This window comes from Phoxinus phoxinus (genome assembly GCF_949152265.1).
Source record: "Phoxinus phoxinus genome assembly, chromosome: 10".
Taxonomy (NCBI): Eukaryota; Metazoa; Chordata; class Actinopteri; order Cypriniformes; family Leuciscidae; genus Phoxinus; species Phoxinus phoxinus.
In genome coordinates, this window is record NC_136885.1 from 14547271 (window position 1) to 14571348 (window position 24078).

General features: G+C 38.3%; 2 protein-coding genes across 5 annotated transcripts in view; one reads left to right on the forward strand and one right to left on the reverse strand.

The window, feature by feature from the left end:
* Positions 1 to 7984, reverse strand: cpvl (carboxypeptidase vitellogenic like). Of its 3 annotated transcripts, none has more exons than XM_079626883.1 (13): positions 7851 to 7984; positions 7387 to 7598; positions 6730 to 6848; positions 6380 to 6494; positions 5489 to 5547; positions 5086 to 5165; positions 4933 to 4999; positions 4709 to 4831; positions 3784 to 3915; positions 2436 to 2534; positions 2179 to 2352; positions 627 to 809; positions 1 to 295 (listed from the first exon to the last, which is right to left on the reverse strand). In XM_079626883.1, exons 2-13 carry the CDS (start codon positions 7565 to 7567, stop codon positions 191 to 193), a joined length of 1437 nt encoding a protein of 478 aa, XP_079483009.1. In that variant the 5' UTR covers positions 7568 to 7598; positions 7851 to 7984; the 3' UTR covers positions 1 to 190. The 3 variants fall into 3 exon arrangements, with proteins under 3 accessions (XP_079483009.1, XP_079483010.1, XP_079483011.1); XM_079626884.1 differs by lacking the exon at positions 7851 to 7984 and adding an exon at positions 7659 to 7838 and having other exon boundaries at positions 7387 to 7586; XM_079626885.1 differs by lacking the exon at positions 7851 to 7984 and adding an exon at positions 7671 to 7815 and having other exon boundaries at positions 7387 to 7586.
* Positions 7985 to 9718: 1734 nt separating this feature from the next.
* Positions 9719 to 24078, forward strand: part of chn2 (chimerin 2) — a 43817-nt gene continuing 29457 nt past the window's right edge. Inside the window, exons 1-2 of one of the 2 annotated variants that reach the window (XM_079626887.1) lie at positions 9719 to 10229; positions 10421 to 10454. Coding sequence is in view for 1 of the 2 variants with exons in the window: in XM_079626886.1 (XP_079483012.1) it covers positions 10181 to 10229 (49 nt within the window). In the remaining variant the exon portion in view is untranslated. The remainder of the gene's footprint in view (positions 10230 to 10420; positions 10455 to 24078) is intronic. The other variant, XM_079626886.1, reaches the window with a different exon arrangement.

Below are 24078 nucleotides of genomic sequence, written 5' to 3' on the forward strand. Positions count from 1 at the left end.
TAGTACACTATCAAACCATACTTTAATCAAAACAAATTACCATGTACAATAAAAACATTCACTTTACACAATAAAAATATAACCCCTAACCCTTTCTTCATTATAGCACACAAACGATGCATTAAAATTACACACAAGTGAACATGGATTCATTCAGTGATTACTTTACATTCTAGTTGATCTTAGTGCATCAATGTAATGAGAATCCGTCTGTAGAAAGGAATCTGTCAATCATGACAAATGATCTCTCGGGTTGGTCGTAAGGCAAAATGTGCCCGCCTCCTCTGACAATTACCTGAAGAGAAGACAACAGAGGAAGTCATTATCAGCCAGCTTTCCATTGTATTTCTGAAATACATTCATGTTGTAATTCTACAACATCAGCTGATGCCAAATAATTACAGTAATATAATTATAGCAAGTAATATTTATTAAAATAATATGCCGAATTGAACCACACAAATTTTACACAATATACTGTATATTTGTTTATTATCTACCAACAAAGCTGTAAAGCAGATTTTGAAACTTACAATGGGTATGGCTGTCAGCCGATGCCAATCATTTCAAAATTAATCAGCCAATTATATAATATTATATTGATCTAACAATACTGCAAACCTCACCTGAAAGAACTCATTCACTTGTCGTACGTAACCTGCCACTTCAGTATCACTGGGCTGGACCTTCCAGGGGAAGCGCATGGTTTTTTTGTACTCGTCCGCTCCAGACCAGCTCACGGTGGGCAGGAAGCGCTCAGTCAGAGGGGCTGCAACGATGACATCAAGCTGTCCACTATAGATCAACACCTGGGAACACAAACAAATCAGTCCCACAGTTTAATCCAAAGTGGGAGTTACTCCGGAAAAGGAAGACATATGAAGACCACAATGCTATTTAAATCCACTTCAACAAATGATTCCCCTTGTCAAATACTTTATCAAAATATGTAGGCATGCACTAATATAAAAAATATGACTAATAACGATAATCTGATTGTAATACTCATGTTTGAGTCGATATTAAAATTCTGGTCACACATTAGATTAGGGTCCAATTATCACTATTAACTAACTATGAACCATGAATTTTGCCTCAAACTCCTAATTACTGCTTATTAATAGTTAGTAAGGTAGTTGTTATGTTTAGATATTGTGGGTTAGGGGATGTAGAATATGGTCATGCATTAATATGTGCTTTATAAGTACTGATAATCAGCCAATATCCTAGTAATATGCATGCTAATAAGCAACTAGTTAATAGTGAGAATTGGACCCTAAACTAAAGTGTTACCAAAATTCTGTATAATTGTATCTAAATATGAACAGATTAATTATCCATTTAACAATTAAAAAACAAAAATCAACCTTTTGAAATGGCATATTTCAAATATGATATATATCCATTTACCCTATAAAGCCTACTGTCTCATATTTGATGACAATGTGAGATCAAATTTTAAAGGCTTCTAATTATCAACATGATCAACACTTTGCTGAAAAGCCTGTTGTACACTATTTTCTACGTGTCTGCTGTCATCGGATTGATAGTTCAAACTGTACTTTTTAAGTACAAGGTCATTAGAATCGTTAGCCGCTTGTTCTCACTGCTTTACCGTTCCATTCCAGGCCTGAGAACGGTTTGTAAACTTGCCGTGCCAAACCAAGCTCAAGTGGAAATACAACTGGAACCGTTCCTTACCTTTCTTAGAACCGTTCGGCTCGACGGTGGAAAAGCGTATCTAAAATATCAATCTACAGGTCGTAGAACACGTGTCTTTTTGCAGTGAAATCTTTACTGATTTATACATACACTAGTCAACATTTGAAGTGGATCAAAACCTTTCATCAAAGTTATACATGAATTTTGAAGAATACCCGTTCTTGTCTTAGGACAACTTTGATTAACTTTTTTGATCCACTTCAAATGTTGACTACTGTAGTAAACGCAAGACTAACTTTTATATTGCTTGTAACATTTCACCTAATTGTGGGCCACCAAATAACTTTGATCTTCATATTATCCTATATCATACTATGAGATATAAAAGCCTGATATATCAAATATGATATACAACAAAAAATGCATATGCAAACTTTGTGCAATAGAATTTAAAAAAAGAAGAAGAAATTATCTAAAAGGTCAATATAAAACTCCCAAACCAAATTGTTTGCTCACTCTATAGTTGTCCATGAGGACACCCAACCAGGGCTTGATGGACTTCATGACATCCTGAAGCAGGTGCTTCTCAACCTCTGAGCCGTCATTGAACGTAAGATTCCCGACGTGGATGGAACGTCGAACATCTGGTAGAGTCACAAATGCAGAAAAATACTCCTGATCTGGAGGTTCCTATTTAGAAAAGAAAAAAATAGCCATTCAAATCCAGACCACTCAATTCCCACCCGTTTGCTTGCAATAAAATGTGCTGGTACCTGACACTGCATGTAGTTGAAGTAGTTGGTGCAGCCAGTGACGTTTTGGAAGTATGAGGGATAAGGAACAAGATCACCATTCAGTAAGCTGTCAAACACCTGGAGGACAGACGAGATGCTTTCAGAAGCGATGAATTAAGCAGCCCCAGCTCCACAGATTCAGTATGTCCTGAATAGGGCTGGGCGGTATGACGAAATGTATCGTGGAGAGGATTTCAAGCGCCTATCATTAGAGATTTTGATATATTGTTTATATCTTGGCACGTAAATTATCAGCGTAGCCCAGTACTACTTAGTTATTGACACTGTATAGTGATAAAGAAACTTGCATGAAGGATCAAATAAATAGTGGGAAGCGCATGACGTTAAAAAGAGTTAAAGGAATGGTTCGCTTAAAAATGTATATTCTGTCATCATTTACTCATCCTCAAGTTTTTTCTAACCTATATGAATTTCTTTCTTCAGCTGAACACAAGAAGATATTTAAAAGAATGTAAAAATACTATCAAGTCAATAGAGTCCATCAACTGTTTGGTTACCGACATTCTTCAAAATATCTTTTGTGTTTAGCAGAAGAAAGAAATTCATATTCAAATAGACACAGCATTATGTCAAAATGGCCATTGTATGGATCATTCACTTAAACACAGTCGTTTATATCTTAAGTGAATGTAAATAGTTGGGTGACAACCATATGTATAGCAGTATACATGCATTAGGTCTTAAAGTGACAGTAACCTAATATACATGCTGCCATCTGTGTTATTAAAGTTGGCATAACACAGAAGTCATAATAGGGAAGTCTTTTTCTTCCCTATTGTGACATATATCCAAGTGAAATGGCTTCATGAACACAACAAAAATGTAGGGCGGGACTTGATTTTGTCCATCAGGAATTGATTGGATGGTTTGCCATTGCTGTGATGTGTGAGGGCGGGACAACATGTCACTCACATGACAAGTAAACACGTCAGAGTAGAGATGTCATATCAAGTTATTTTGATTAAAGATTACAAGCGCACACGGAAAAATAATGACGTGCAGGATTACGTAATTTATAATCAATACTGCAAGAATTCTTAAAAAAAAATAAAAAAAATAGAATGGTCACCTTGGATTTCCTGGTGACTTTAATGTTAATCAAACATCAAAAGAAAGAGAAAAATCACTCACTGCTCTTGGCTGAATAAGATTTAATTCATACTGTGAAGACTTTTATTTTTACATTTGATTATTCAATTTCTGTAGTATTTCTTACTATATGTTAAATAAATGCTTATTCTTAATATTTTTTAAATATTTTATCGTGAAATATGATTTTGGTCATATCCTGAACGCTGACTCTCACCTCAAAGGCCTCCACCCATCTCTGCTCCTGGATGAGTTTGACTCCTGCATCCGTCTGCATCTTCACATGCTGCCTCTGCAGTTCATCCACGAGACCCGTCTGATAGAGGAAATCTGCATAGCCTCCCAGCATCTAAAACAGAGGATCGACGAGATTAAAGTCTGCACATGTACAACAGTCAAAAAAAAATGTATTTGTACAGCATATTTCACAATACACACTGTTTCAAAGCAGCTTTCCCGAATGTCAAGTACACACTGCAGTTGATTTTGTTTGCCAGTTCTCCAACTTAAAAATTCAGGTAGTGACAACCGCATTTACAAAAATTTGACGCGGTGTATGGAAACAAACTACCGGTAGTTGTTAATGACACATTTAAACGTACGTTAGGGATGCATCTCTCTTTATGTGCAGTGCAAGAAAATCACAGAGAAAAAGGTACAGTAGTACATAGCTTGACTTATTCGTGTTGCCAGATCTTGCTAGAACCCCCCCCCCCCCCCCCCCCCCCCCCCCCAGCAAATAAGCCCATAATAAACCGAACTAAATTGAAATGCTTTATATTGAAAATAAGACTAAGAGGAAAAATTTGCCCATATGATAACCCTATAAGCTTCATTGCTTTATGAGCCCTAAAACGCTTATAATAAGAGGACATGGCATCACTTCAAGAGAGCGCTATGCAAAGCAACCTTCCAATCATCACAATTTTGGGAGCGAGTCGTGTTCCGTACACACGTGGAACGATAATTTAGGGTACACACTCCCATATTTAAATGCGGTTGTCACCGCGGAAACTTTACAGCGTGTACGTGGCTACTGTTATGTTTATAATGCTTAGAGCAAGTTCAGTGCAATAATTCTTCTGTACATCATAATTATCAGGAATGTGATGCGTTTTACAGGAAATATCCTTTTCATTTACCAGCTCAGGGTCACACAGACCGTCTCCAATGGCCACTCCTTTGAAGTTGATCTGCACTTTAGCGGAAGGATTGTTCTTGTGGATGTAGTAGCCAATCGCTGGAACATACTTTCCTGCATATGACTATGGGTTTAAAATGTGAAATAATGTAAACACACTGTTATGACTGTATAAGAGAGTAGGATTCTAATTGTTACAATCCAAAATGAGGTCCTTTTCCTCACCTCGCCTGTAGCGTAGAACGGATTAGACTGGAACTCACTGAATATCTGGAAGAACTGAGTCAGGGCACTGAGGAGGAAAAAAAAAAAACAGTAATATATATAACATGCATCTCACATTGTCTTGGATATGAAGTACATTTTTTGCCATTGTACCTGTACAAGTCTCTGCCCACATCATCCTGGTTTTGGGCAAATCCTCGGTCGTCCTCAGTGAAACTCCATCCTGTCCCAACCTGAGAAATAAAGCACAAACAAGCATTTCAGATCAATAATTCAACCGAAACCTAAAGACACTGGTCACATGTACTGTATGAGTATATTTGCAGTAGGGCTTTGATAATTTTTTTTAATTTGTTCCGTCTTAAAATAACAAATTGTGTGCAATAATTAGATTCTGTGTGGATGACACTCAAGACAGAACGTGTATCCTATATGAAGACAGATTTATGCATCAATGCTCTTTAATCATCTCACTTTCAGACATATATATATAGTGACAGCCCTAATTAACAGACATATCTATTTGAGTCTAATATAATGAATACACTGAACTCACCGGGTTGTCGATGTAGAGAACTGAGTACCGTGATGTCCAGGGGAAATCTCTATAACCCACTGCAGAAAGACAGTAAAGGGTCAGACCATGCAATCTTTAGAAGGAAATGTAATATATAAAAATCAGAAGTGGAAACATAAAAGGAAAAGGGGTTTATTTATTAAAGTAGCCCTATAATGCTTTTTTGTTATATTACATTTCATCTAGTGTGATATATAACGGTTTGTGAATGTAAAAGGTCTGCAATGTATCAAAGGTCAAATGGAGTCTCCCAAAAGAAAGAACTGATTCTGAACTGCCTGAAAAAATTGAGTCAGCAATTGCAGCCTTACTTCCTTTGTAACACATTTGCATAATGCAAGCCTATGGTCTTCATTGACTGCCTGTGAACAACATCTACTCTGACCCGCCCTCAAACACTGTAGTTCGTTTCGTCGACATGTCAAAAAGACGCTGTTAGCAAGTCCGGTACAGTAAAATGGACGGCATCGTTACTGTTAATAGTTCATAACATACTGTTCATAGTGCAGAGGAAACCTCCGGAGCTGAAATTCAGAACATTTCGTTCCCAACACACACTGTAAGCGGTAGACCAATTACAACAGACAGGGCCATCTGACCAATCAGAGCAGAGAAAGCTCTCGGAAAGGAGACACCATTTCAGAAATTGTGAGAAAAGAGGCGATGCTATAATGTATATTATGAGAAAATCGACATGTTTTTTGACCTTGCGAACACGTAAACATTGTAGGAGACCTTTAAAATAGCACGAAAGGGGCAATTTAAGCAAAACAATCCTTTATGGCCTGAGAACATCTATAATTGAATGTGCATAAGACAACATGCCATTAACCTCCAACATATTGGAACAACACAGATGTTTGTACTCACATGTGAGGTTCTTATGTACAAAATATGGGCCGTGCTCCACAAACAAGCCGAACATAGAGGTGCCTCCAGGTCCTCCCTGCAGCCACAGCAGCACCGGAGCCGTCTCTGGTCTCTCCTAAACAGGGAAGAACATGCAGCAATACATGAGTGTGCAGTGACAGTGAGTCAACATCAGTAACATCACTCGAAATCAGAAAAATTCCATAGACTGTAATTCGTTGTGAACGACCCCTGAAAATACCTGACTCGAGTGATGCCAACTGACACAGAAGAGACAGTCAGCAGATCGCTCTTATCTTTAGTGCTGTTCGTATGCAGTGTAACAAACTAAGTGTATAACATTATATTACCTGGGCAGGGAAGAACCAGAAGAAAAGGTTACTGTTGTAGGTCTTGTTCACAGTGAGATATCCTGAGTAACTCTTGACATTGGCACCAGGAAGGGGACCCACCAAACTAAGTTTTTTGGCTGCATATCCACAGAACATAAATTAATTGATATTAGCATACAGGTCAGAAAAATCTGTGAATTATGATAGCAGTTTTTAAGTCACCATGATACATTTTAAAAATAGACATTATTTATAAAAAATGATGAAAGATTTGCCCTCATAATCTTTAATCAAAATAATTCCCCTCCCTCTTGTACTGATGACGCATTTACAGGCGCGACGGCAGGACAACACAACCTGTCACTCACATGACGCCACAGCTATTGTAAACAACAACCATCCAATAAATTCCCGAATCCCCTATAAAAAAATATGGTTTGTGAAGCCCATTCCCTTAAATGTATATTTCTCAATATGGAAGAAAAGACTAATCGCAACTTTGGTTGGTTTGGTTTCATGACTGAACTTTATCAATTTCTCACTAACTTATCCATAAGAAAGAAAAAAAAACATTATTTTTCCCTGTTATGATAAACTTTCTAACATTCTGTTTAGCAGATGGTGAATGAAAGTTCACGAGGAATTGAAACAATTCCATGCAAACAACAAACATACCTTCTTCTATCTTGCCTTGCTCCAGATAGGGGGTGAGCATCAGAGGTTTGCCCGGGTCAACTCCAAAATGTGTCCCGCTCACACGGCGTGATTTGCGGCAGAAGAATGAGGAACATCCGCGGGAGCAGACAGACTCCAGGACAGCCCAGAGGAACAGCAGCCACAGAGTTTGCTTCAGCATTATAGAGATGTAAGTTTAACTGCAGACAGCACTGAAATATGACACGGGGATCAATGATCAAGCAAGTATGATATTAAAAGGATCACATTACCTGCTACCTTACATGTCTAGACATATCAGACGAGAGAAACAGTCCAACAGATCAACTTACAAATGCGACACGAGTTACATAAAAGCATAACAGAAAATGTGCAACAGAAACTGTAGGCCTAAGTGATAGGCTATTAAGAGTTGCTATCAAATCACGTGCTAATTCAAATACTATCATCATAATAATAGTTACCTTGGCAGTCAGAAATCCAGAAACTAGTTTGCATCGGCATGAATCTGAAGTTGCTGAAGTAAGAGATCAGGTTGTTGTCACATGACTATATGGGCGCTGTGTCATGTGATCGCAGTGAACCAGGAACTTCAGTCGAGAACATTGACCCCTAGAGGACCATTTGAGAGAAGCAGTCCCCAACACACACACACACACACACACACCAGCTTTGCCAAAATATTCAGTATGCATTTGTTATGCTAAGTCTCACACAAGTGAATATTTCTCAGGGTTTCTTTATTTTTAAAAGTACTTTTCTGACCACAAAAAGTCACTGAACATGTCTGCTGCTGAGCTTTTCCTCAAAAATAGAACATGTTGTCTTGTCACACTATTGTTAGAATGGAACCTGTCATTAAAATGTCTATTATGGACTTCTGTGGGGAATCTAACCAAGTAAAAAAAAAAAAAAAAAAAAAAAAAAAAAAAATCAGACGTAAAACATTATGAAACAAAAAAACAATTAATTAAACAGAAAAAAAACCTGTTTGACCATTTTGTCGGCCAAAAGTGTATAAATTCACAACATTCAAAATACATGGCTTGTACTTGCCCCATTAAAAACTTGCTCTGACATTTATGAAAAAGCACCGTGTGTACCAAGTCACTGCTCACTTGAGAAGCATGTAATCCTAACCTTTGGGATGGGCCGAGGCCTAACTTTATAATGTCACAGCACACATGAGAGACAAAAGGGTGATTCTGGCCTGTCTGTCTTGACATTGTCGACTGTATGAAACAATTAAAATCATGCAACAATGTCATAAGTTTGGCCGATACGTTGTGGTAAATATTGGAGTAATTAATTTCAAATATTAAATACTTGTAATGGCCAAAATGTAATTTTTAGCTGTGTCTAACATTGCATAAGTGGGTTTACTGCATGATTTCTCCGCATTATAAACATGCAAGATTCCTTAAAAATTGCGACACCCAAGAAATAACATAATTTAGGCCCCTTCTAGAGCATGACAAGTAAATAATGCATTTTTAAACAAACAGTAGTTGTTGACTGCACATAAACTTACATTTTGATGGTTATTGCTAGAAAACCACACAAATGAGGGGTTTAAACTGCATTTATACACTAACGGCAAACCTCATAGAAAATGAGTAGCAAAAAGCAGCTCATGTAAGTTTGACCTTTTGCGAATGAAAATCAACATGCTAAAGGTAACTGACAATTTGTTGAGACATAAAAAGTGTAATTTCTTTTCTGGACCTACTCCCATATTCGTGGAAAGTGCTGCATGCTTTTCAAATGGGTGTGACAAAATTACATGTTTTAAAGTGTACAGTGACATGTTATAAACTGCTACAGGCATTTGATGTGTTTAAAATTAGTTACTTTTCATGCTAGGTAAGGTTAAAGGGGATCTATTATGCAAAATTCACTTTTACATGGTGTTTGTCGGCAGTGTGTATAGCGTACACAACCACCTTATAATGGCAAAAATCCACCCACTCCTCTTTTTTTAATCCCCATAAATCATGCAGTGTCTCAGAATAAGTTTGCAGTTTTGCAGGGTGGGGTGTATGCTATTAGAGTAATAATAGCAGTTCATCAAGCATATCTAAAAGGGTTTAGCATCTAATGCTTTTTAAAAGCAATATGGAACACTAAAGTGTTCTGTATCATTATTACTCTACTGTGTAGCCTATAGTGTTATATTGTAGCCTATTAATGTCAAAGCACAGGATGTAAGCAATGTAAGTTTTGTACATCCAACATTTTTGAACAGCACTAGGAATGCAACTTTCTTATATGGCCACAGCACGAGCACACACAGACGAGAGGCATGTAACCAAGGTTTACAGCATGGTCAGGTAGACAGGAGGAATGCGCGCTCTAGTGACGCGCGTCTCTTCCACTTTAAGAAGGCGGATTCGCCACACTGTGTGTTTATTACGAGCCTTGAAGTGGCACATGGAAGCGATACAGTAAAATCCCGGTCTCTAAATATGGCGAAACCTACTGGCTTTGACAGCACACGCAACGGCTTGGAAGTTTTTTTGAATTCTGCATTTCATTACGATGACGTGTAGATGAGTTGTCATATTTTCTGTACGTATATCAACTAGTTTCACATGGTTCTTCTTCTGCCACACGCGCGCCTGTAAATGCGGCAGCGTTGGCGACTCCCGTCTGACTCTCACAGCTGGATATTAGCGGCTGTTTAGGAGGAACTCTGGAGAGCTGAAGACAGGTCAGGAGAGCAGAGACTGAGATGGAAGAGCTGTCAAGCCCGAACAGACGCCAGTAAGCTTGTGGATTCAGTGATTTACACGCGATGGCAGCGTCTAGTAACTCCAGTCTGTCGGGTTCCTCCGTCTCTTCGGGTGAGTAGCTACTAATGAAACGAAATGAAACATGGATATTTTGTTTGGGAATCTGAAGAAGCACCTGACGTGATTGTGGCAGAAAGAATATGGTTGGCAGTTTAATTTCTGTGGTTTTGGATGGAATTAAAGCAGACAGGATAGAACATGGTGAAGAGGTGTGTCAAACATTATACCTTTTCTTCATCCAGGACGAGAGACCCACCTTTGACTTCCTTCACCAATGTAAGAGCATGCAGTTTTTAATATCAACCAATGCACGGTGGCAGAGGATTGTGTAATATGTCACACTCACAGTGCACGAGTTTTACAGGCCACCTCTATCTGATAAAATGGCATATGACTCTTTGGTTTGATCACGATATCAGTTAACCATAATGGTGGGAGGTTAAAAAAATCGTGCTGAATTATAAACATTGTAATTCCAAATAATATCCACATTTTTCATCCTCAGTGTAATTAATACCATTGGCTACTGCATGCACTGACATTTTGTGTAGATTTAAAAGCATTTAGTCTTCTCAATATATAGTTGTGGCAACCATACACTTTAAAAAAATAAATGCTCTTTATTGGGATTTAAAGGTTAAAGGTCTTTAAAGGTTCCACAAATAACCTTTAATATCCATGGCACAAAAGGTTCTTTAAAGAGGGAAAAAAAGTTCTTCAGATTATTAAAATGTTCTTCGCACTAAAAACTGGTTCTTTTTGAGGAACCCAAAATGGTTCTTCTATGGCATCGCTGCAAAAGAACCTTTTTAAGTCTGCCGTTCCCCATAACAAGTCCATAAATAATAACTTTTATTATCTTATATTTTGTTAGATTTACTATAAAATCTTAAATAATCAGCTCTGTTACCATGATTTTATATATATTTGTGGAAATATCAGCATATTGAGGAAATAGTGTTATGGCCTTGTCAATGATTCATCCGTGCATTTGTTTCATTTTTTAATCAAAACAACACACGCTCTTTCATTGAAATGACAGACTTGTCCGATCATTAAGTTTGCATAAATACCCTGCCCCTTTCTTTCAGTCGACTGCAAGCTCACATTCAGATCTTCAGTGTCAACTATTATATCCCAATTATATATCACTGCCAGTAACGCCAACAGTCGACTTCAAAATGATCTAAACTTTAAAAACTGGAAAGTTTGGGTCATGTTGTAACGTGGGAACCCAAAACTGGTTTGGACACATCCAGCACAAATGCACTTCCCACCCATTGTCTCAAGGGATAACGGTTAGAGAACAGACATATACCCTAAGTCCCAACATTTCGGAACTTTTTGCATCTAAAATGAGTCATCAAATGTTTTCATGGGTGTGTGATGAAAACTAATTACCCTAAAAGCTGTTCCTCTCTCCGTTTTATGCACTTGAGAGATTTTCTATTATCCTGATCTTATTATCTGCAAGAAATTATTGATGTTGAAAATTAGCTTTTAAAATTACCTGTCATCTTCCCAGCTGAGTGTCATGGTGTTTGAACTACATTATCACACACGTTTGATTGCCAATTTGTTAACTTCCATCTTCAATTACCTGTTCATTTTCAAATCTTTTGCCATATTTTCACACAGGTACCAAACTACACCTTTTTCTAACAAAACATTTAAATCTACACCCATGTTTTCTGCCTTTATTTGATCAAAAATACATTGATATTTTCAAATATTATCACAATTTACATGAAAAAAACAAACATGATCCTTCAGAAATCTTTCAAATATGCCGGTTTGCTGCTCAAGAAACATTTATTATGATTATCAATGTTGAAAACTGTTGTGCTGCTTAATATTTTGTCGGTTTTGTTCATTTATTGTGTCTTTGCTGAATAAAATGATTAATTTCTTAAAAAGAAAAAAATCACACTGACCCCAAACTTGATGTATTGTATATGACTTATTCACATTTTGTGAGGTTAGATGAGAAATGCATGTTGTTTGGAAAGGATTGGAAACCACCATCCATGAATTCCCTGTAAGGCACAAAACACATCTAGCGTGAGGTTGGCCGGAGGTGTGAGAAGCACAAAAGGGTTTGCAGGTGTTTAAATAAACAGATCACAAGTGTGAAAAGAAGAGATAAGTTTGGAAGCGCACTCAGAATCACTCCCACATATAAATGCATTAACACCCTGTTCTCATGCAGCTCCGCTTGGCGTTGCGTTTGCAAGAACAGAAGGAGGGACGTGTATGATCTGAGATACAGTACACGTCTCAAGGGAGTGCAAGTTCAAATAACAAGCTTTGTTAAATGGGCGTGTAAAGAAGAACCGTTTTTCGAGAAGGCACTCGTTTCATTGAAGCTCAATAGTGACCTTGGGAGAGAGAAAGAGAGAGTTTGTCTCATTCAATTCGTTCTTGCTGTAACTCTTCATCCAGAGGCACAGAACCGCGATTCCTCCCCCACGCCAAGCCACGGGCTCTTGAGATCCAGTAAAGGGATCAAGCCAAGCCATGACTCTCCGTGGTCGCCATCCATTCCCGAATAGATTATCTCACATGCGTGTTGCTGAAGAAGCAGAACTGCACTGTGGCTGCGAGGCCTGGAGAAGGCGGAGGAACTTTTTGTGCCTGCGGTACGGAGAGCTGTCATTAGCTCCGTGCCCCCGGTGTAATCATTGGATGCTGAATACCAGGCTCGCCGTGCCTGTCACAGGAGTATCATTATGTTGGAAAAACACTTTTTTTGGCTGAAAACTCGCTTCGTCTAGTTTGTGTGCGTGCGATGCGCACCCGTTCTGCTTTATATTAGCCAAGGACAGGGCTGTAAACAAATGCAGGGCAGAGCGAGATGGATGCCGCTCTGCTCAGCTCTTCTGACTTCAAAGGGCAGTTTGAGCTTTTGATGTTTCCCTAAAGGAAAACTGGGACTGCAGCTCAGAACTGCGATGTTGAAATTATGGGTGATTTCATGGGTTTGCGCTGATTTGATTGCTTTTAATCTGAAGGGGTTGTGTTGACTTAAGCTTGGGGAACTTGACCAGAAGGTTGCTGGTTTAATCCCATGTAAGGAGGGACCACCGTACCCTTAAGCGAGACATTTAACCCCAGGTCGCTCTAGACGGATTGTCTTGATAATAAGTGCACTTCAGTAAGTCGCTTTGGGAAAGACTTTGGATAAAATAACCTGCTAAATTACTAATTACGTTATTATGAATCTGCATGCGGTAAGTAAGGTAGTTGTTAAGTTTAGGTATTGGGTAGGATTAAGGGATGTAGAATATGTTCATGAAAAATAAGGCATTTATATGTGCTTCATAAGTAGGCTACTAATAAACAGCCAATATCCCAGTAATATGCATGTAATTAGCAACTTTAATAGTGAGAATTGGACCCTAAACTAAAGTGTTACCCTTCTTTTTGAAGTCAACATTACACAGCATTTACAACCCATTTTACTTTTGTAATGTGACATTTTACTTATTATGTGGTGTGATTTATCAAGTAAGAATAAGAATTGTCGGTAACACTTTAGTTTAGGGTCCAATTCTCACTGTTAACTTGCTTATTAGCATGCATATTACTAGGATGTTGGCTGATTATTAGTACTTATACAGCATAATGCCTTTTCTGCATGACCATATTCTACATCTCCTAATCCACAATACCTACATTTAACAACTACAGTACCTTATCATCTATTAATAAGCAATAATTGGGAGTTTATTGAGGCAAAAGCCATAGTTAATAGTGAGAATCTAAAGATCTAGAGATCTAAAGTTTGAACAATTATTCATTACTAACATTATTATGTAATCATTACTTGTAAATGCAAAAAACAAAATAACAGTTTTCTATTTGAATGTATAATTTCTAAAATATTTAAAATGTTTTATTTATTCTTGTGATGGAAAAGCAGAATAATTCCAGTCTTCAGTGTCACGTGATCTTTCAGAAATCATTCTAATATGCTGATTAGGTACTCAAAAAACATTTCTAATTATTATCAGTGCTAAAAACAGTTGTGCTGCTTAATATTTTTGTGGAAACCATGAAGCATTTCTGTCAGGATTATTTGATGAACAGAAAGTTCAAAAGAACAGCATTTATTTGAAATCTTTTGCAACATTATAAACTTATAACTTAACTGTCACTTTTGATTTATTAAAGCTGTCCTTGCTGATTATATTTCTGAATTTTGTTGGTTGCACTGTATGAGTTTGATTTTGCAGACAACATTTTTTTTAAAGAGATGAATTCAAGACATTGTATAAACTATACTTTTAATATATGTTTGAATAAATTAGTAGATTTAGACTAATATATGTGTATGTCATTGGTCTAAAAATGTTCCTTTTGGATTTCATACGTCTGCTTTTTGTGGTTCTGGTCTGTGTTCTTCTGGAAGTGAAGGGCGAGTTCTACAACAGGAACAGATCACATGATTGAAAGCTCTGGTAAGCAAACAGCAAGAGAGATAACTCTCAACAGGGCTTGCCTGTCCTTTTACTCGGCCTCTTTGCATTGCAGGAGGCATCGGCTTGTTTAAGGTAAAGCTCTGTTCCTTGTCCTGGAGTCGGTTAACATCAAAGTCAAGTCAACAGCTAAGGGAATAGAAGAGCTCTTACAAATCAATTCATGCAAATAAAATCACTCTTAAAGGTACACTGTGTAGGAATTTCTCCCATCTAGCGGTGAAATTGTATTTTGCATTCAAACGAATAGTGCTCTCTAGCGCCTCACTTTTTAAAATGCGTGTTGCAACTATGGTAGCTGTTATGTACCAATAAGCTATGACAACATGTCTTCCACTTCATCGAGTTTTCTTTCGGGTGATAAAGTTTGTTATTTCAAACAAACTGCAACTTGACATGCAACGAACAAACGAATGGAGGATTCCTTCTCCTGTGGCTCGGCATAAGTATGATCCTGCATTGTGAAGTACAATGCAGTGCAGCCTTTCAAATTTGCCGGGACAGTGACGTTTCAGCTGGTTTCAGTCACGTGACGCTGGCTCTGAACGAAAACGCGTTGTGGAAATGCATTGAGATAGGCTAGTGCTTTTTGTCCCTCTCTGCTATTATAGTTTTTCAAAATGGTGGAATGACATGGAAGCCTCCTTGGACTTACCCGTCCAATGTAAATAAAGATACGAAATTATTTACTTAAGAGGATAGGCTAAGTCAGATCATTGGTAGAGGTCATTTTTCACCAATGAGGATATATTTATGAAAAAAGACATTGATTTTAGCTAATAAAATACTTAAAAAAACTACATAGTGTACCTTTAAAGAGATAGTTCACCCAAAAATGTAAATTATCCCAATTATTTACTCACCCTCAAGCCATCATAGGTGTATATGACATTCTTCTTTCAGACGAATACAGTCAGAGTTATATAAAAAAAAATTCCTTGCTCTTCCAAGCTTTATAATGGCAGTGAATGGCCGTTTCGGTTTTGAAGTCCATCAAAGCGCATCCATCCATGATAAAAGTGCTCCACACGGCTCCACATGGGGGGTTAATAAAGGCCTTCTGAAGCGAAGCGATTCGTTCGTGTAAGAACAATATCCATATTTAAAACTTTATCAACTAAATTAACTAAATAGCTTCCGGCAGACGGCCTAGTACTCAAGTCGACTTACGCCAAAAGAGTAACACTTGATGATGTATGACGTGGGAGTAGCAGAGGCTTTGACGCCTCTCACGGTACAAACAAATAGGGCTGGGCAACAAACTCAAGCTCCTCCGACATTTCTCTTTAAAAATCGTCGTTTTAGACTTCCAATTCGTGACTGGTGTTTTGTTTTGCTCTATCCTCTGCGCTTCCGCGTTCGTCATTACGTTGTTTTAGTCGATAAAGTTTTAAATATGGATGTTTTTCTTACATGATCTTCACTTCAGAAAGCCTTTATTAACCCCGCAGAGCCGCGTGGAGCACTTTTATTATGGATGGGTGCACTTTTATGGACTTCAAAACAGAAACGGCCATTCACTGCCATTATAAAGCTTGGAAAAGCCAGGAAATATTTTAATATAACTCCGATTGTGTTCCTCTGAAAGAAGAATGTCATATACACCTAGGATGGCTTGAGGGTGAGTAAATCATGTGGTAATTTTCATTTTTGGGTGAACTATCCCTTTAAGCTGAAGACTGAAGTCTGGGTAAATGTCTCATAGCAGTGGTCTAATAAAAGAACCTTGGTTTTTCGAGATCTTTTCTAAGCTGTTTCACGTAGCTAAAAAAAGCATGAATGAAGGGGCGAAAGATTGAATGGAAGCTCGGCCTGTGATGACAGAGCTGGTAAATGAGGCGTGCACATCACTTACTGGCCCGAAAATGGTACTTTCTCTCCTTTGCTCTTCGGAAAGCTGCTCATTATTATAATCTTTTTTTTAAGGCTTTCACTTCTTACTGAAGCCACTGTAATACGGTCTCTCCATTAGTGGTCATCTTAATAGTTTTCATGGTTTCTTGTGTGATTCCTGCTGTAGTTTAACAGTCAGTGAGTCTGAGTGAAATAAGAGGCTTATTTAAGACTGCCGTTTTATTGGTTGAATAGAGTGTTGCTGAGAACCAGAGCAGAGAGTTTTTTTAGTGCTCACCTCTTCCTGTGTCTCTGCATTTATTATTAATCACCTCTGTGGATATTCCCATGGTCATCTATCACCCTCTGGAATCACATTACCAAACAATGGATCTCCCTGCTATTGATGTGTGCTTGTGTACTGTGCATGTGTGTGCATATGGGTGTAAGCTCATGGCAGGCCAACGGACCCTCAACAGTCTGTTCACTGACCTTCTGATCATACAAAACTGGATATCACTTTCTCAAACTAGCAAGATCTAATCTGATTGGCTGGCCTCGCGTAAATTTCTGGTGTTGGTGTATACAACCTAGATTTTTTATTAATACTTTTATTTAATTATTTTGTGTACAGGTATTTAGGTTGATACATGAGCACCAACATATGTATATATATATATATATATATATATATATATATATATATATATATATATGTATGTAAAATACAAACTGCATTGTAGACTGGACATTGTATACTGTGAGTCAAATGTCTGGCTATGTGAGACTGTGTGTTTCCTTTGCCAATCAGAAGTGAGGGGCTTCCAACAGTACATGCGTTACACACACACATACTGTACACACACCCACACAATTAAACAAAGGCATACAGCCATACAGGAAAATACCCTAACCCACCCTCACTTGCATTCAGTGTTACAGGATAAACACACTTCATCTTGCCTTCCCTCACAGTTACTCTTGATGCCTTGTCTCGCACATAGTCACAAAATTCTCCCCATTTCTTGCCAGTTCTGTTCCTGAAGATCCCCACACTCTTTAGGCTCATTGTGTGAAGTGGAAGTGATGTGTGGCTTTGCTTTCTGTGCCTCAGAGAGACGTAGAGTCTGTATAATGTACCCTAGCTATTACAGAGCAGCATACTGTACAGATGGCCTCCCCGCAGGAGCTGGAACATGTCCCCAAAAACACTGGATCAGCACTAAATGTGTGCGTATTGCATATTCACATATGTGTGTTGGCCGAAACAGACTGCTGTGTGTGTGTGGATATGTTTTTGCTGACATTTTGGACCAAATGTTTACAATGTGTACAATGTTTTCTTCAGAATTATTTAGAGGTTTTGAACATCCAAACCTCACTTAATATAACACAACAATAACGATAAAAAACTAAAGTAACTTAGAATAGGCTGTCATGTTGTCCGATCTTTTCCCCTTGATATTTGCATAAAGTAGATCTTCTCACAAATTTTGTCTGCTCTCAGATGCTCTCAAAGCTTTCTCTGACCCGCTGTCAACCCCACAATCCAATATGCAGGCGTGAAGCTCAGCTTCCATAGGAATTAATTGAAAAAGCAGTGGACATGCACTTTCAACGAGGCAAATTCGTATGACCAACTGAACCTGATGTGAAATCCGCATGGGGAAAATCTTTTGCCCTCACATGAAATCCCTGATCATGTTGATTTCTATTGAGATTACTTGATTTTGCTTGTAAAAAATTGTGGAACAACATTATATGTGACGGTACTTTTAGCCTTTTATGAGTACCTTCAACATTGTCATATGGACAAGCAGACTGTATTGATACAAAACCTGCTTTATTTCGATAACCGAAAAAAATAATAATCATGTAATACGGTTAAATAATAAAAAGTAAGATGGTGATTCAGTAACCAGCTCTGATAGATTCAGGTGAATGAAGGATTCACACTGATTCGTTTACACCCAGAATGATAACTATAATGGTAAATATAACGATAATTGTGTATTAGTTAATACCAACGCATGATAACTTTCTGTTTATAATAAGCATGCGCACAGTTATGTAGTCTGCTGCTCTAAGCGTGCAAGCTCTTTAAAGTCAGGTGGTTTCTGATCGGCTGTCAATATTTTTAATGTTCATCAGCTGGAAAACAAATCTTGCTGAAAGTTATTTCAATAATAATGTTATCATTATAGTTATAGTTTGGATTTTCCTAATCTCATAGAATTAGAAAGATTTCTGCAATTAGTTTATATGCCAGACTTTAAGAGTAGTATTCTAGTATATTGTTCTGAATCCAGCCTGTGTTTTCGATTCATTAAACAGAACATGTTTCATAAGTCATCTTTGTGAGTCAAATAACAACCAGGAAAAACCCAGTCTAAAGTCAGTGGCGTGTTGTTCAGATGCTATTTTAAGGGCGCATGCTTGGCCATAATGTAGCGTGTGCACAACGGGCATACACTTTGCTTCTCTCATCTACACAGACACAGCAGTTCCCATTTTTGCAAACCATACATAATTACATGTAAAAATATTACCATACGAGGGAAATCATTGTGGTGTCCATAAAGATGTGAAAAAATATGCATAAATCTAGCTTACACATTTACCCAAATTATTCAGGCTAATTGTAATACTGACGGATCAAACCTGTTTGACCAATAGTGGCAAGACACATCGGTATATAAGGACATCTGACAAAGTGGGTTGTCCGTCAAGAACCAGGAAGCAAATTCTGAAGACTGCGAAATCACCTTAAGTTGTGTGCGCCTGGCAAATCCGCCGTTATAATAGCAATCCGCCATGGAACAAGCGCGCCTGCTTTTAAAGGGAATGCGAGATGACGCTCTGATTGGTTTATTGCACGTTACGCCCAAACCACACCAATGAGTAATGTAACCACCTCAGACCAACCCATTTTAGATTTGCGAGATCAGCCCACAAAGTTACTTGCGTTTCGCGTTTGATACTTGCGTTTCAGATCATTAAAATAGGGCCCTACGAGTCGAAGTCCTCACAATGATAAAAAAAGATGTGTGTGTATGCGAAGGTGTTGGGTTTAGATAGTCAGGTTTTACTAAGGCTGTGTTCCTCCACATGCAGATACTTCAGACGGGCTGTTCGTTTGAAGTACATGCTGCTAGTCTGTTTCTGCATTTCTATGTTCTGCCCTAAGGATGCCTGTTCCCTCTCATCCGCTGAGCTTTAATTTGTGTGAGAGATAAGAGTCTGCCCAAGAAAGTGGGAGCTGTGAGGGTGTGTGTGAGCTGCAGATAGTCGCCCAACTTTCCATCGTCAAAGCAGCTTTCATGCTCTCGGATTCTTTTAAGCAACGGAATCTTTTCTGCAACAGCCTGGAAGAGCAAATGACATTTAACATTCCCCAGCCTGTAAAGTACTACCTCAAATGGATGCCTGTGCTTTAGAGCTACGGGAGAAGTTGAATAAGAGCTTTTACAGCATATCTCCAACAATTTGTCCTTGGTTGGAACATTTTAATCAGATTCATCTAGTCTCTTTTTTTCAGTAATGGCAAACACTCCTCACAGATTGCCTGTAGCATTCAGGGACGGAAATTGTATTAATTAAAAGCCTTTTCTCCTGAGGAGCGCAGCAAATCTGGTGTCTAATCATGAAAAGATGCAGTATAGTTTGATTTTGTACTGAATCTTTCAGTCACTTCTTTTCGTAGTCTTTACAAAGCCCAACCTTCACCATTCTAATTGCTCTGACTTCTATATTCTTCCTATTCAGGCTTTCGAACCCTTTGTTCATTGTTAATTGACATACTGCAAGTAGTCGGGAGTGTTTTGTGAATAGGCAGCCTGCACCTCCTGACCCTCAGGTTTCCTCCGTCAGTGTTCTCCAGCCTCTCTATTAGATCCAGCGATAGTGGAAAGAAAGCACCTGGCAGATCACCAAAAGAAATCATAAATTTTCCAAATGAGCCACTGAAGAATATTGTTTTTTTTATTTGTATTGTTTGCTTTGCAGCACACCAGCACTCCTGAGTTCCAACAGACAATACAGCTTCAAACATACGCTCACATAAACACTGATTGAAAGCTAATCTATCTCACTTGACTACTGTAAAGTGGATACTGGGCCGCCCAAATAAAGAAATAGTTCACACAAAAATGAAAATACTTACCCGCATGTTGTTGCAAACATGTCGTTTTTTGTTCATACAAAGAAAGTCTAATCATAATGGGTTCAATCAGTGTTGTTTTTAAACCCATTTACTTTCCTTGCACGGACAAAAACAGCGGAAACATTCTTCAAAGTAGTGCTGCACAATTAATCAAAATAAATGACTTAAAATGGCTGAGTCCGATTATCAAATCGCAAAGGCTACAATTGAAATAAATTAATATATGCACTGCATGACGTGCATGTACTGTATCAGATTGAAGCACGGCACTTTGTTAATTTACTCATGAACAACAATGTTGTGTGCTGGGATAAATTTGTTCAAATATTGTAAAAAGAAGTTTGGAATACGTGAGCAGCGATATACTGTTAGCGAATATCCCGACACCGCCCGCACTGATGAGAGCGGCGTTTACCGGTAAGTAAATATGCTACTGTACGTGCTTTCCTCTCACGCATTTTTTAATAAAGCATAAGAAAAGCATCTGATCATAGAAATGTAGATATTTTTGCATATTATTAAACTCACATCAAGTCACGTTTATTTATATAGCACTTTTTACAATAGATAGCTTAAAAGCAAGAAGCTTTACACATGAAACCAGTGCCAGTGTCTAATTTCTTCAGGATTACAGCCTCATTTTCTACTATAAAGTGGCTTTCAAGTGTGATCATGTTTTCACTCGCGGACGTCTGACATTAACGGACTGAACAGAAGAAATGAACCAGAGAAGATTTCCACGTCAAAGAAGGCAGAGCCTCTGAGCACAGTTTTTTCTAGTACGTCATTTTAGAACTTAGATTTGGCATGATTTTTTTTTAATGACGTCTTTTTGACCAACTTTTTAAATGTTAAGCAGCAAGACAGAACTTGGTATGTATGCTTGAGCATTCTGTCCTTTTTAGGGTCGCATCTTATAACATCATGTCCTGTTCGGGACATATCCGGTTTGTTCAATGTCTTTGGTCCCATTTGCGTTCATATTTCACCAGAGTTTGTTTGGTACCCAACCGAGACCAACCTTTTCAGGGGTCTCAGTCTGCTTGATTGGGGCGCATCAGTGCTCGGATGGCAGCATTGCTTATTCAAATGAACCGCACTAACAGAGCAATCGCACAAGAGTTTGTTTTTGTGTGTGAAAACACAATTTTTGTGCTCAGTTCACTGTAAATGCCGCTCCACGTGAACTTGGCTAACAGCAACATGTGCCAGCCATCTTCCCAAAATTGTAATGAGAATTGTCAACAAAAGAGAAGGTTTAAGGGCCCCCTGCGGTTTGGTTTAACATTTGAAGATTAATAAATTATAACGGCTATATTTATTAGTATTCTAATTGTGCAGTTGTACTGTAAAAAAGTAATTTTTAAATTAATAACAACAATAAATTAATCCCCCCCCCCCCCCCCCCCGCCTACTTTTTTGTTCCACAGAACAAAGGAAGTGAGGTACAATTGATGACAGAGTTTTAATTTGGTGGCAAATTATATCCTTATTTAATTTGTTCACATCTTTCCTCCATATTTAGTGCTGCACTGCTGCCTGCATGTAAAATGGTTTGCAACACACTTCATCATAAATTACAAAGGATTCAGACCAGAAAAACATGCACAAACCTAAACCTCAGCCAACATTTAAACCTCGCTTATATCATCATCTTCCAGAAAGAAAAGGACTAAATCGCTTGATGTTCTTGCTAAATGTTCCCCTTGCAAGCACACGCCAAAGCCTCAAACCATACGATCCTTTCCTTCTGGCTCAGCATAGCTATTGCCAAGTCAAGGCATTATGAGTATCTTAGCTTGGCAGCTCAGTTTTTTGTGTGCTTTTCACCTGTGGCTTTATAAATAAATCTGACAAAATGTTTACAACTTTGACAAGACGTATACAGAGCGAGCCCATGTTGTATAACAGTTGTATGTTTGGCTGCGGGTTTGGATGGAGCGCTGTGTGTGTTTGTGGTTTGGACTTTGAGCTTGTGTTTAGTTGTGAGTGTGTAGGCAGGGAGGAAATGCTGACTGGCCGCAGTAAAGTGCTGACATTAAAAGAGACAGTGCCTGAAATAAGACATGGATCCATAGAGACCATACGTATTCAGGGAAGAGAAGAAAACACACATTGATTTATACGTTCAAAGAGATTGTTTTACTAAAAGAAAACAACGGCCACTACTTTCCACTCTATCTTTTTTATTCGATCTACTTCTGACTTTCTCTCACACACACAAGATCACGCAGTCATTCTGAACTTTCACACACTTTCCATGGCTGTATATTACAATTTTTAACTAAGACACACAGACATTGAGTGTGTCATTGCTTACGATGCAGTGTGTTTTTTTGGGTAATCTTTCTATGAATGATCAGAGATTCAGGAACTTTTCTGGATGAGGAAATGCTGATCCGCTCCACAGTTTTGTTTATTTCTCACACAAGCATGTATTGTGAAATGAGTGTCTTTGTCGTATTGCCAAATTTCTGTTTATGGGTTTGTGCAGTTACTGTCAGGCCTACTTTACGTACTAATATTGATTATCTAGAAGCCCGTCTGGCTAGACTTTTAGAGGAGCTGTTGTGATTTATTCCTGAGAATCCTGGTTTATTTATTTATTTCTCTTTTGATGCTTTCAGGCTTCTGTATTTAAAGCTGCAGTCCGGCACTTTTTTGGGTTTAAAAATATAAAAAAAGACATTTTTGAAAAAAAAAACGTAACCAGCCAGTGTTCAAAACGATCTGCTTGCCTTACCTCGATTCAAAACGGTAATCTTGTAATAATGATTTTAATTCCAGTGGTACTGGTGGATTTCCGCGGGAATTTCGAGCATGTCTTTGCGTCATTACGTCACTTCTGTACACATAGAGAAGGAGTCCCCGGCTAGCGTGTGTGGATGATGGAGGTGGAGATTTAGCTTAGCACTTGGTATGGCGGATCCCGAAAGTTTAAAGCGACAATCACCAGTGACAACTGGAGATTCACCAGTTGTAAAACCCAAAGACTTCGGACTTCAGAGTGGCTACAGAAAAAATATATTTTTCACGTTTTGACGTGATATAAGCAATCGTTAGATTTAATCAGCATGATATAGCTACTGCAATGCTTCCCCCCACCCCCCGAATTTGGTCAGAACAAAAGTGAATGTTACTTACTTGTTCAGATGACATTTACCGATGAAAATTCTAATGTTGACACTTTCAAAAAGTATACTCTGACATTGCTGATGACAGTACAGTATCCACAGCGACGAGACATGTTCTCCTCAATACATTGTGTTCATCCGCGCTGTTTCATGCCGATTTACTACCCACGCACAGTTAATAATTCCGCGAATAACTGCAATTGCAGATTTCTAACAGAGATGGCGACAAAGAGGAAAAACGACGGACTGCAGCTTTAAACATCAGATCAGAGAAAGATTGAGGATAATTTAGT

What these genes read in the sequence shown, in the direction of transcription:
- cpvl (XM_079626883.1), bottom strand. Translation starts at nt 7,567, where the DNA reads ATGCTGAAGCAAACTCTGTGGCTGCTGTTCCTCTGGGCTGTCCTGGAG. An exon ending in TCCTCATGGACAACTATAGA is followed by an intron (nt 810 to 2,178) that starts GTGAGCAAACAA and finishes TTGTGTTCCCAG; the next exon opens with GTGTTGATCTATAGTGGACA. An exon ending in AAGTGAATGAGTTCTTTCAG is followed by an intron (nt 296 to 626) that starts GTGAGGTTTGCA and finishes TCTTCTCTTCAG; the next exon opens with GTAATTGTCAGAGGAGGCGG.